The following is a 13,881-nucleotide window of genomic DNA, read 5'->3' on the forward strand; positions in this document are numbered from 1 at the left end:
AAGGTCACACAGCAAACAAGTGGTGGATCCAGGATTGGAACCTAGGGCCTGTGACTCCCAAGCCCCTGCTCTTTACACTAGGGCCACACCTTTCCTGATAAGGAACGGATGGTTAAATTTCATGTGGCCATAGCTTTCTGATGCAGAGAATGATTTCACTAACCTGTTTCAGACGTCAATATTGTCATCTCTAGGTTAAATTTTTTGTTGCAGCTGTGTATTTGGATCAAATTTTTAATCTAACACTAATTTTCAAGTGAGCGTCAAATTTCACAAAATCCCAGATTAAGTGCTTTAAGGAAACCAGCATTTGCCACATTATTCACATAAACAGCCTGACTGTAATTACCATTATGTAATATTGAACTTAAAGGCATCTCACTATCTAGGAAAAGAGTGTGAGGGGACTAGCACAAATGATCTATAAAGAATTTCTGAAAAGCTGCTTATGTAGCCGAATTTACTTTCAACCTAGCATGGTGAAATTTCAGTAGTAATCCATCTGACATTTACCAAAATAAAAAAAAAAATTCCAAAGCTTTAAAGTCTTAATTTTCTCCTGTTGAAAGTGGATGGTTAGTCACAGCTTCACTTTACCTAGACCTTCTCATTTTTATAAATTTACCAGAATCTGTAGTTATACTCTCTGCATGGGAGAGGAAGCATTGCGGAGGAAAGAAAGGGGAGAGAAATTAGAATTGATAAAGAACAGAGATGCCTCCGGCTAATACGATCCATTTCAATGAAGTGTGCTTGACAACAGATTTACAAGCCGACTAAAGCCAGTTATCGCTCAGTGCAGGTAATAGAGAGGTCTGCACACAACTAGCAAGTCGTCATAATTCTCTTCATCTTCTCTAAATATTCACAAGGGGTTAAGGGAGTTGTGGACTACAACCTAGGAAGGTGTAGCCGAGGAGAACTGATCCAGATTGTTTTGAAATCTTTCACCTGAAATCCAAATTGTTCAGGCAAAAACAGAGGTCTTTTTCCTTAAATTATGGAATAATGGCCCTTATTCTCTTTGTTTTGCCACTATAGGCATGACCAAATGCAACCCCTATAGGAATCTGGTTTTTTTTGTTTATTTTTGTCCAATTAGGCTACTGTGGAAAGTCCACCCCAGCCCATCAGCAATTCTCACGTTTCAGTAACACACAGCCCTGGAACTTTTTATTTTTGGTGAAAACCAAGACTCTGGAGACTGTTTCCCAGCACGGTTTCTGGAAAAGAAGTAGTGTTCCTGGAAAGAAAAGCTTATACAAAGGTCTTGGTGAGAATATCTTCGTGCTGCTTTTGGTGGATGGTGCCAATTCCTACCGCAGGGGCTGGTAAGGAAGGTCGGCTCACGAGACGCAGCTGAAATCAGAAAAGGGAGGGAAGGAGATATTTAGAATACATCACTATAAACTCAGTCATAGCTTCCACTGCCAACATGGCACAATATTCTTGCACGGGTTAGAATCAACTAATGTTTTTCTTTAAAAACAGTCCTGTGCATAGAACAGCAAAGCCTAGTAGATAGAGCTAGGGTCTGGGGGTCAGAAAGACCTGGGTTCTAATCCTGGCTCTGCCTCTTGTCTCCTCTGTGATCCTGGGACAGTCACTTCACTTCCCTGTACCTCAGTGATATCCTCTGTAAAATGGGGATAAATACTTGTGAGCCCCATGTGGGACATGGACTGTATCCAACCTGATTATTAGGTACCTACCCCAGTGTTTAGTACAGTGCCAGGCACATAGTAAGTGCTTTATGAATACCACAAAAAAGAACAAATTCCCTTAAATATTGGCAGTCCTGAAGATGGAGGAGTACTATAGTGCTTTGCAACCAAGCAGATGTATCTTTAGCTCTAGAAAACAGAGGATTGCCTTAACATCATGATTTTAGCAATTACAATTTCCTGCCCTAATGATGGGGTGCCACTGAGCAGATAACTGAAAAGTCAAAGACTGTTTATCTGTGTGGGGGAAAGAAACAACAACTGTTCTTTAAAGCCTCAGGGTTGTATACTGTATTGACTTCAGAATCATTTAGGAACCTGCGGATAGCCAGGTGGATTTCCTCAACAACCAACTGGAGAAATTCAGCTTCAGGCAAACACCAGAGTCTCTATGTTCTGAGAGAGAAATCTGAGTGTGCCTGGTGCCTGAAACAGGAGCGCGTCAGTGCCTCTTTAGGAGGCTGGTGGATGACGGAGAAGGGAGGATGATGATAGCAATGATGAAGCCAGAAAAATGTACATAGGGTAAGATGTGTGATGAAGGCATCGATGCTCTCTTCCCCCCTTCAAAGCCCTACTTAGAGCTCACCTCCTCCAGGAGACCTTCCCAGATTGAGCCGCCCTTTTCCTCTGCTCCTCCTCCCCTCCCCATTGCCCCTACTCCCTCCCTCTGCTCTACCCCCTTCCCCGCCCCACAGCACTTGTGTATATTTGTACATATTTATTATTCTATTTATTTTATTAATGATATGTATATATCTCTAATTCTATTCATCTATTTTGATGCTATTGATGCCTGTCTACTTGTTTTGTTGTCTGTCTCCCCCTTCTAGACTGTGAGCCCGTTGTTGGCTAGGGGTTGTCTCTATCTGTTGCCAAACTGTACTTTCCAAGCACTTAGTATAGTGTTCTGCACACAGTAAGCACTCAATAAATACGACTGAATGAATAAATGTAAAGAATTGACTACATCATAATGTGGCACATTTCGTTGTTAAAACATTTCAAAATAATATCAAGATCAGAATAAATATTACCCAAATCTTAAAATGTGGAAGACTTTTTACTGTGTAAATCACTGCTCCACTCTAAAGCATCTGATTTGTGGGGGTTCATCTTATTTCTGGGGTCTTCTTAATTTCAAAAGAATTTGGAAAGCTTTGGTTTGTTTCCTGATTCCCATGCCATTTTGCCCTTGAGAAACTGCTGCAGGGTAACGACCTGAGATGATCACCCACATCAGCCTCCTTCCCAATGCCCATTTTACCATATTTATGGGTCAGGAAGTGCCGGGTAGGCAAGGGGTAGGTAAATGCTTATTTATAAGCTTTATAAACATTTGCCCACCCTCAACACAGTTGCTGTTTGTATAAAGAATACGAACATGGGAGGTTTATGAGTATGAATACACTATGACTATTACCCAGACGGTCAGAGTCCTTATTTTCCAAAGATATCCTGCACTGGAATAATTACACAAAGATTAAAGATAACCTGGCAAGAAGGGCAACAGAATAATGCTACAAGCCACTCTTCTGTGGCTCCAAGGGAAACGGAATTTCTTACCTTACAGGCTAGTTGCTTTTCAAATCTTGGTGACACAAAGAACCATGGGCCCATGTTCTGAGGTTCTTCCTGGCTCCAAATAAAGTCTGAGGAAAGCAATGGATTGAAATCAATCAATGGTATTTACTGAGTGCTTATTGTATGCAGAACACTGTGCTAAGCACTTGGGAGAATACAATACAATGGAGTTAATAGACATGTCTCCTGCCTACAAAGGGCCTTCATCAGAGGATTGTGGGTAAACACACACAAATATCCCCTTCTTTCCTTCTCCAGAACGCGGAGGTGTTATTTTCCTTCCAAAGTCAACCCTCTATTGCAGGCGTCAGAATCTTGGCTTACCATGTGAGCCTGAGCAAGTTCATTCATTCATTCAGTTGTATTTGAGCACTGACTGAGCACTGTACTAAGTGCTTGGGAGAGTACAATATAATAAAGTCACTCAACGTTTTTATATAACAGTTTCCTCTGCAAAACAGGGAAAATTAATACCTGCCTTTCTGTCCCTCATAGGGATGCTGTGAGAGCAAAAAAGTGAGCTAAATCATGTGAAAGTGTGTTGGGAATTAAAGAACTAGATATTCTTCACAATTTGTCCTTGAGAAATTTGCAAATATATAGAACTCTGTGATTACCTTCAGCCCTGCAGTGTTTTGGATGGATTACCCTTACTTTACCAGAAGAGGAAGTTCAGACTCGGATGATAGAGTAGCTTGCGAGGGTTTTCCTAACAAGTCGTTCCCACCCTGCCATCAGGCTCTCCCACCTTTAACATTTTTGTATTTGCTCATTTCCTGCTGCAATGCTTCCAGTGGGAAAGGACACAGTTCTTCAACACGGATGATGGCTGATTCATGCTTCTTCTCCAAGGATTCTCTCTGCTTCATTAGCGCATAGAAATGCTTGCCAGAACAGAATATCACCCTCTTCACACTATTGGGTAAAGAAAGGAAAAGGATGGTTTAAAATGCAGGGCTTTTAATAATAATAACAACAACCATAATAATTATTATGGTATTTGTTAAGCACTTACTATGTACCAAGAACTGTTCCAAACCCTGTGGTAGATACAAGGTAATCGAGTTGTCCCCCATGGGGCTCACAGACTTAATCCCCATTTTACAGATGAGGTTAACGGGCACAGAGAAGTGAAGTGACTTGCCCAAGGCCACACAGACAGGTGGCAAAGCCAGGATTAGAACCCATGACCTTCTGACTTCCAGGCCCGAGCTCTATCCACTAGGCCATGCTGCTTCCCAAGCCTGCAGGTTAGCAACAGACCCAGATCTGAGGAAATCTTTACCTCAGGCATCGGCAAAGCCCAGCATACTCATCAAGTGGGTAGTGTACCAGCTACTTGCAATTGCGTCCAAGTGGCTGCAGTCAGCTGCCACTTCAGTGGGCTCTGCCACCTGCCTGCTGTGTGACCTTTGGCAAGTTACTTAACTTCTCCGTACCGTGTTTCTTCATCTGCAAAATGGGGATTAAATACCTACTGTCCCTCCTATTTAGACTGAGCTCAATGAGGGTCAAACCAGCTGTCCAATCTGATTATTTTGTACCTGACCCAGTGAAGATTTAATATCATTAATTTCCACTCCTGATAATCAGGTGATCGTCTCCATTAATATTAAAAAACGTCCATGATCATTTGAGGCACTTCACAAATATTACCACACCCTCTAAATTTTTTTATTGCATGTGCTAGGATTAAATTGGCCTACTCCATCCTCAATCTTATTTCTGGTTTGTTCTAGTAAAAAATTTTGTTCTAGTAACTTTAAAACTAGTGACTTTTTATATTATAAGGAACTGTTTCACAATCTTTTCTTCTTAAAAATAAACAAAAATTGCCATTCACAAAGACACGCCCCTTCCCCCCTCAAATCCACAGACTACTGAATGCTAGTACTTATGGATTTTCTTGTCCTGAAATGCATTTTCTGATTATCTTTATACATTTAGAATATTTATGCATCTGGTTTGCTCATGTGAATATAAATATTACTTTTTAGGATCCACAGATGAATCTCCAATGACGGGCCTAAATGTTGTCCCTGGTGCCATTTCTTGAAGACTGGATACAGCAGCCTAAGGATGAAGGGGATAGAAAAGAAAATCTTAACCTGCTACATCTGTGTGACTAAAAATGTAACAGTAAAAAATTCAACAGTTATTTCTTTTACATTGGTTCTTTTTATATTTGCCCTTTCTCTCTTGGTATGGAACCCTGCCCTATTTTTGTTCTGTAAGAGACAGTCCATTTTACCAGGATTTTGATGCCTCAGAACAGAGGTTTACTGGATTTTTATTTGGATCCATAAGCAAAGAAGAGCTTTTAAAACGCTCATGAGTCCCCTTCAAGAAGAGGGAATTTCGATAACCTGAGGATCAGCTTTTTCTTCTGAATTTGCCCTGATCCTTTACCTAAATTGTCACTCAAACCCTGAGGATCCAGCTTTCTGTAATATGACTGAGCTGTTGGTCTGAAACTTTCCCTCCTGCTGGCATGTAAAGCTAAACAACTGAAGCTGAGACAATGTAAAGTGAATACATGATATGATGAAAAGCAATGGATTTTTGCAGGTTAGCAACAGACCCAGATCTGAGGAAATCTTTACCTCAGGCATCGGCAAAGCCCAGCATACTCATCAAGTGGGTAGTGTACCAGCTACCTGATTTTTGCACCATTGCACCATAAAAACACCCTAAAAATGGGGCTAAAAACATAAAAGAAATCATGAAAAGTTTAGCCTATTCAAGCACAAAAAAATCAATGGCATTTATTGAGCACTTACTATAAGCAGAGCACTGTACTAAGTGCTTGGGAGAGTACGATACAGCAGAATTAGCAGACACATTCCCTGCCCTAATGAGTTTATAGTCTAGAGAAAAAAGCAAACGGACTGCTGATCAGAAATGAATAGCCCATTCCATTGTGATCCTTTTCCAATAGAGAACCCTTGCAATTATGAATGAACCACAAGATTGTTCTATCTAGCACCAGAAGCTACCTGACCCAATATTGGTGAAAAAATATTCCACTGAATAATATATTGATTGACCACGCTCCTACTCCATCTGTGAACAACAGAGCTGTTCTTGCTTTTTTTAAAAAAGGTAAAAACAAACCCAAATGTTTAAGACTGCTAGTGTTGAAACCATTATTGCATTTTTTTTCTACAGTTGTAATGTCTCAATTCATTTTTGCAGCCGTCACTCACATTCTGCTAAAGAGTTTCAGGAAATAATGCATTTACACTCAGTGGTATTCTAAGACAATTTTGGTATTAATCACTTGCCTACCTGGCTCATTCTCTTTAAAACTGTGTCCAAGATACCTGGGTAGTAGTGATAAGATATCCTTCATTCTTTTGAGAGAGAAGAAAGGGAAAAAGAGAGGTTGCCAAGATCTGGTAAAGTGGGGAAGAAGATGATCGACTGATTTTGAAGAAGCAAGTAGGTGTCAAGTGTTAAAGTCAATTCTGATTTATTCAGAGGACAGCAGCATGGCCTAGTAGAAATGACACACGCCTGAGAGTTGAAGGGCCTGCGTTCTAATGCCAAGTTCTGCCACTTACTTGATAAATGACTTGCCCAAGGTCACATAACTGCTCTGTGCCTCAGTTTCCTTATCTGAAAAATGGGGTTTAAATATGTGTTTGGGCTTTTTGGGGATGGGGAGGGGAGAAGGGGGGACGGAGAACGAATAGTATTTGTTGAGCACTTACTATGTGCCAGGCACTGTACTAAGCACTGGGGTAGATACAAGCTAATCACGTTGGACACAGTCTTTGTCCCACTTTGGGCTCACAGTCTTAATCCCCATTTTACAGATGAGGTAACTGAGATCTAAGGACATATAGCAAACGGAAGAGCAGGGATTTGAACCCACATCCTTTTGACTCCCCGGACGGTGCTCTATCCATGACACTCCACTGCTTCTCACCAGTTCTTCCTCCTAGACTATGTGTCCGATGAGGGAAGGGACTGTGTCTGACCTGATTATCTTGTATCTACTCCAATGCTTAGTACAGAACTTGGAACAGAGTGAGCATTTAACAAATACCAGCATTGTTATTAGCAGTAATATCCAAATCCCTTGTCCCCCTGCCATTTGGTCTTTTATTACTAATTCCCTAATACTACACATTCAAAAGAGGGTGAACTGAGTCAGGGGTGAGAGGAGGTGAAACTCAAATCCCCATATCGGTGCTGGGTAGAAAGCTTCATGTGGGAGACTGAAACCAATGCCAATAATGAGGTTTTTAGATTTCTATGGATTTCAATCATCTGGGTTGTCCCTGTCCTTTGCCATGGTAACAAGCAAGCTATATTTCCAAGTATGCTTTGAGGTGATGAAAAAAAAAGCAATTTTCTTTCATTATTAAATCAAGGTGGGGGGGCGCAGAGGGAGGGGGCTACTGATTAGAAAATATCTGGTAAAGGAAAGCAAGGCAGAGAAAAGGAGGAAGCAAATAGAAAGAAGACTTAAAGAATGGAGGGTGACAGTGGGAGAGTTTTCCTACTTACAGGGAACCTGAGGAGCATTTTAGGGGAGGCAACAATCAGGGGCTTCCGGAAGTTTCTGATCATCTGCCTCCGGAGCAAGTGGAAATATTGGGCTGGTGTTGTTGGGTGCACTGCAAACATGTTCACATTGTCTCCGTCCACACCCTCTTCCACACTGTCACACATCTGGCAGGAAAAAGAAAAAATATATATATTTTTAATCCCATTAGACCTTATTTCACCCAACTGTCAGAAAGAAGTTTTATCAGTCTGCAAGCAGAAAAAGGTTTCTCTTCTCACTCTCTGTGTGTTCTACCCCCCAAAAAAAGTTAATGATTCAAGCAGAATTTTACAAACTGTGGCTTATAAACCATTAATTGTGGTACTTGTTACTATGTGCCAGGCACTGAACTACACGCTGGGGTGAATACAAGCCAACTGGATTGGACACAGTCCCTGTCCCACAAAGGCTCACAGTCTTAATCCCCACTGTACAGATGAGTAACTGAGGCACAGAGAAGTGAAGTGACTTGCCCAAGGTCCCCAAGCCAACAAGTGGCAGAGCTGGGATTAGAACCTGAGTCCTTCGCAATTCCAGGCCCGCGTTCTATCCACTAAGCCACACTGTTTCTCTGGCCACTTTGCTTCTGCCAGTTGTGTCTCTCCCAGGTCAATAGTTATGAATCGGTGAGTATGAATCAGTGAGAAACACTAGCGTAGAGAAATATGAAGAAATGAAAACCTTGAGAACAGTAATGAAATTTAAAACTGAATACACAGGGAAAACACGTTACCAGTGTAGATTGCTCTGAACTCAGTAAGCGCTCAATAAATACCATTGAGTGACTGATCTCGACTTTCCGTGGCATGCCATGGAATTTAAAGTCAGACTGGATTTAATATGCACATATAACTTATTTTCCCTTTTCCTGAATTAGCATTTTAATTGTGCTTTAGACCAATGACCTCTAGGAAACTTTTCCTTAGGACCACAACCAGGTATTATTAAGGAATTAGGGAAAGTTCATCTGAAAACAAAGCCTGCCAGGGTACAGCATGCTGCAGCATCAAAAGAAATGATTGGTGTGCATATATGATGTTGGAACAGGTAAGCATTATAGCGCAAGCTTTCTTAACACAGGGTTTTCCAAGACCACAAAACTCCCCCATTACAAGAGGCCTGAGTGCACAACGATCACCTAGGCAGAAAAACCTTAGAGAGGAAAATTCCAGACTGAGTGGAGGCACACACATATCCTCAGATCTGAATTTATGTTTAGGAAATTCAAGCCAAAATCCTGCATTCTCCACAGTCTTCACGCGGCCTGTTAAAATGACAGTGTGAGAAGCGGCTTGCAAGTGCTCTGCTGATGAGAGTTCTCAAAACTGGCTCATGGATCCCTTCAGCCCTGAAGGACAATGCATGTTTCTAAAACAAAAAGAGGCATGGAAAAAATTCCTAAGTAAAATGGACACCAGCGCCACATTTCCCAATGGGCAATTCTTTTCCTCATACCATAGGTTTCTCATTTCTCCACAGGCTCCCAAGTCAACATTGCATAAGTGATCGTTGGATAATGTCCTGTGCAAAATCAGGAACTTACAGAAAGGATCTCATAAAGCTTTTCAGCTAGAGGGATCGGAAAATTTGGTTGTGGATTTTTACGGTTCTACCTAGTTTAACCAGATTTCTTTCACCCAAATCAATTGGAAGCATGAAAAGAATCCAAAATTAAATATTAAGTTTTTCATAACATTTTCACCACGACAAAGAAGTTAAGCCAATTGGCAAATACATTTCGATTTTACCTCAGATAATTAGTTTACATTAGTGCATTTTTCTGATGAATTGTCAATATGGTCACTTTCCATGAGAACCAATCTTTATTTTGGACTGTGGTACCTGGAAGACTTGGTCATCTTTTACTACAGGATTTTCCCTTCTCCCCACTCTGTAAAGAATCTGGAATTACCTTGGATACCCCAAACTTAGTTTTTGCTCATCTCTTGGATGAATGTCATGATTGCTCCTTGCCACACCCTCACCTCAAAACCAATATATGGATATTAGTTAAGTTTGGGAATGATGTCTTAAATCCTAAACTGAAATAGCTGCCTTAACAATTTTATGTTTACAACAATTAAGTGTGACTTTGAGCATCCATTTAGCCATTTTGTCATTTAACAACTCTATAAAAGAGTAATATTACTGTAGAATCATTTTCCAAAGAGGTATCTATTTTTTTTAAAAAAAAAAAGCTAAAGAACACACATTTTAAAAAATTTAGACTAAATTTTTAACCAAACGTTTTATAAAGTAAAATCCAACAATGATCTCCAAATTAAATTTTTTAAACTCAAAAATGCATACACTATCTGTAATTCAGAACTTAGATTCATAATCATTTAAGGAGCTCTCAACGCTACAACTCTGCAGTAGCAAAATAGCAAAAAGAAAAAAAAAAGCAAAATTGAGCCATTATCTAGATGTTCTTACTGTCCTGTCCTAGTTTTTTCCAAAATACCACATTAAATATTTTAACCACAGGATAAGTGTTTCAAGCCACCTTTCAATCATATTTATTGAGCGCTAACTGTATGCAGTGCACTGCATTAGATGCTATGGAGAGTACAGGATAACAATATAACAGAATTGGTAGACAAGATACCTGCCCACAACGAGTTGGCTGTCTAGAGGTGGGGAAAGACAGGATTATAAATTATCGATAGGTACATAAATGCTTAGGGGCTGAGAGAGGGGTGAAGAAGGAGTAAATCCAAGTGCGAGGGTGATGCAGCAGAGAGTGGGGGAAGAGGAAATGAGGACTTATGTCAGGGAAGGACCTTGAAGCAAAGGATCCCCTGGGGAGAGTGGTCCTACAGGCCTCAAAACCCCAAGTGCACGCTGGGGGCTGACTCAGGCCTACCTGCAGAAAGCGCTCCATTCGGCAGGAGGAATGATCAGGCCCAGCACCGTCGTAGCCGTGAGGAAGGAGAATCACAATGCCACTCTGTAGGAGCCACTTAGATTCACCTAGAATAATAATTTTGATATTTGTTAAATGCTATGTGGCAAGCACTCTCTGCCAAGTGCTGGGGTAGATACAGTACAACCGGATTAGATATAGACCCTGTCCTACAAGTGGCTTGCAGTATAAAGGGTAGGGAGAACAGGTATTTAATCCCCAGTTTACAGATGAGGAAACTGAGGCACAGAGAAGTTCAGTGACTTGCCAAGTTCACACAACAGCAAGCAAGTGGTGGAGTCAGGATTAGAACCCAGGTCTCCTGACTCCTAGCCCATGCTATTTCCACTAAGCAGCACTTCCAGCTCTAGAAGAGGAGTTGAGGGATGAAAGCTGAATCTTGCTCAGCACAGGCCAAAATGAGGTTCGGCTCAAATGCAGATGCACCAGGAAAACAGAAAAGTAAACAGCCTCCCACCTCTGTCTCCGAGAAGTTGGTCTGAAGAAGTGAGGCACAGGCAGCGGAAGGACTGACTACCCAGGGTTTCTTTCTGCATCCCTTCCCAAGCTGCACTAAGGGTGGTGATCCCCACTGCCTTGCAAACAAGCATCCATTTTAAAGTAAAATACCTGCTCTCCCTCCTACTTAGACTGGGTATCCAATGAGGGACCAGGACTATGTCCAACCAGATTATCCTGTGTGGAAAGAGCACAGGCTTTGGAGTCAGAGGTCATGAGTTCGAGCCCGGCTCTGCCACTTGTCAGCTGTGTGACTGTGGGCAAGTCACTTAACTCCTCTGTGCCTCAGTTACCTCATCTGTAAAATGGGGATTAAGACTGTGAGCCCCACGTGGGACATCCTGATTCCCCTGTGTCTACCCCAGCGCTTAGAACAGTGCTCGGCACATAGTAAGCGCTTAACAAATACCAACATTATTATTATTATTAGTGTGGTGGTTGGCTCACAGAAAGCACTTAAATACCTTTTTTTAATCTAATAATCTTAACTATGGTATCTGTTAAGCATTTGCTCTGGGCCAAGCACTGAACTGAGAACTGGGGTAGATGCAATACAATTCTGTCCAATGCAATCCAGGTCCCCCATGGAGCTCACAGGCAAAGGGGAAAGGAGAACAGAAATTCCATCCCCATTTACAGATGAGAAAACTGAGGCGAGTTAAATGGACTTGCCCAAGGTTATACAGCAAGCAAGTAGCAAAGCTGGGACTGTGGGCCACGAAGTGTCCATTTTAGACTCTGTCTGCATGAAGTAGGAATGCTGACCATACTCACCTCCAGAGATAAACGTGTCAAATATGATCTGGGCGCCGTTAAAGAAATCGCCAAATTGAGCCTCCCAGAGAGGCAGTAACTTGGGACTCTCGATGCTCATCCCGTATTCAAACCCCAACACGGCCTCTTCGGACAACGGGCTGTTGCTTACCTAGTGCAGAAAAATGGCACCATGACAGGAGGAGGAAGGCAAACAAAGAGAAACAGTTCGCTAGGAACTAAGAGGGAATAATGAAAAGTCCCCAACTGGATGACTTAGTAGAAGGCAGGAGCCCTTTCGAAAGAAAGAGTTAAAGGAAAGCTGTTTTGCCATATATTCTCATATTCCCCAGTCCCATGTATAACACAAGCAGACAGGTCAACGCTACGAATTAACTTAATGGTTATAAAGAGAGAGGGAAAAACAGGTGAGGGGTTTGTTAACTACTTTCTGCATAGGCAAGGACAATTCACTTGTCATAAAACATTTTGCAAAATCAAAAACCAAGGTCTTAAGAAAAATAATAACAATTTTGGTACTTAAGTGAGTGATAGGTGCCAAGCATTGTATTAGGAGCTGGAGTAGATAAAAGAGAAAAGCTTAGAGTAGCATCTGGCTGACCCCTTACATAGGAGAGAGATTTATTTTCTTCAGCTTCATTTTGAGGGCTTTTTATATGGATTTTATAAGCAGGACACAATCATACTTAGTCATGAGTTCATCTGCATTTCCAGAGGCTCTAAAGACAACATCCTGGTTGATCAAAGACTAAATGCTTTTACAAAAGAAAAATGGGACGGGCTCTGAGAATAGAAATCTCGCAAGCCTCGATCTGTCACTTGTCCGCTCCGTTGACCTTGGACAAGTCACTTAACTTCTCTTTGTCTCAGTTACCTTATATGTAAAACATGGATTGACTGTGAGCCCCATGTGGGACATGGACTGTGTCCAACCTGATTAGTTTGTATCTATACCCCACCAGCACTCAGTACAGTGCCTGGCACACAGTAAGCGCTTAACAAATATCACTAAAAAAAAGCCCTCACAGAGATAGTTATAAGGAGCTGCCCCAAGCCTAAAGTCAGGATTTGGAGGAATAAACCAAAGGAGAGAGAAAAATACATATTAAGTGTCAATTACATAACCTCATTCTATCAAAGTGTAGGGATTGATCAGAAGGCCATGTTTCCTATACAGAGAGAGAAATTCTACTCTATACAAAAAGTTCAGAACCAGCACTCCGGAAAACCAAGTCACAGCACATACTAGTGATCCATCCTACCTCGAGGAAGCCCTTCTGATCAGGAGACATGTGGTTCAGGGGGATGAAGGTGTCATTAGTTTTCTGACACACCACCATGGCGTGACGCTGACTGAAAGTTCCCCGGCCAACATCCTGACCACTCAGACGGACATTAAAACCTTGAGCAAGCAAAAACAAAACAAAACCATATTCCCTTAGAGAGACCACACAGTAATGAGGGCTGAAGGGGGATAAAGGCCGATGGTCAGGAAGGCTGGGGAGAGGCAAATCTGCCCATGCTAAGAACCCTTCTTAGGGCAACACGCCAAACACATGCTAAGAGGATATGAAGCTCCTCTGTGGCCTAGCTTGGGTCCCTGGAACCACAGTTAAAGGAGAGAGGAGAAGCCCAAATAGTCGACCCATGTACAACAATTTGGGCAAGTTCAGAGTTTAACCTGGGCAGCTCCAGTCAGGGTTGGAGCAACAGGGAAACTCATATTAGAGAATTTACATTTCAGAGATGATTTATTACAGATTCTTACAGTTACCCGAGGAGAGAATTACATTTGAAACAACTACTCCAGTTAGAAAAAA

At 41.6% G+C, this 13,881-nt stretch overlaps 1 protein-coding gene across 1 annotated transcript in view; it reads right to left on the reverse strand.

Moving 5' to 3' along the window:
- Positions 1 to 534: 534 nt before the first annotated feature.
- The window catches only part of DHTKD1 (dehydrogenase E1 and transketolase domain containing 1), a 33,174-nt gene continuing 19,827 nt past the window's right edge, over positions 535 to 13,881 (reverse strand). The window contains exons 10-17 of the mRNA XM_029077745.2: positions 13,324 to 13,463; positions 12,062 to 12,212; positions 10,730 to 10,836; positions 7,824 to 7,988; positions 5,299 to 5,381; positions 4,057 to 4,223; positions 3,291 to 3,376; positions 535 to 1,359 (exon numbers count right to left, since the gene is read on the reverse strand). Of these exons, the coding sequence (XP_028933578.1) occupies positions 1,258 to 1,359; positions 3,291 to 3,376; positions 4,057 to 4,223; positions 5,299 to 5,381; positions 7,824 to 7,988; positions 10,730 to 10,836; positions 12,062 to 12,212; positions 13,324 to 13,463 (1,001 nt within the window). The 3' untranslated portion in view covers positions 535 to 1,257. The remainder of the gene's footprint in view (positions 1,360 to 3,290; positions 3,377 to 4,056; positions 4,224 to 5,298; positions 5,382 to 7,823; positions 7,989 to 10,729; positions 10,837 to 12,061; positions 12,213 to 13,323; positions 13,464 to 13,881) is intronic.

This window comes from Ornithorhynchus anatinus, chromosome 13 (assembly GCF_004115215.2).
Source record: "Ornithorhynchus anatinus isolate Pmale09 chromosome 13, mOrnAna1.pri.v4, whole genome shotgun sequence".
In the NCBI taxonomy this organism is placed as follows: domain Eukaryota; kingdom Metazoa; phylum Chordata; class Mammalia; order Monotremata; family Ornithorhynchidae; genus Ornithorhynchus; species Ornithorhynchus anatinus.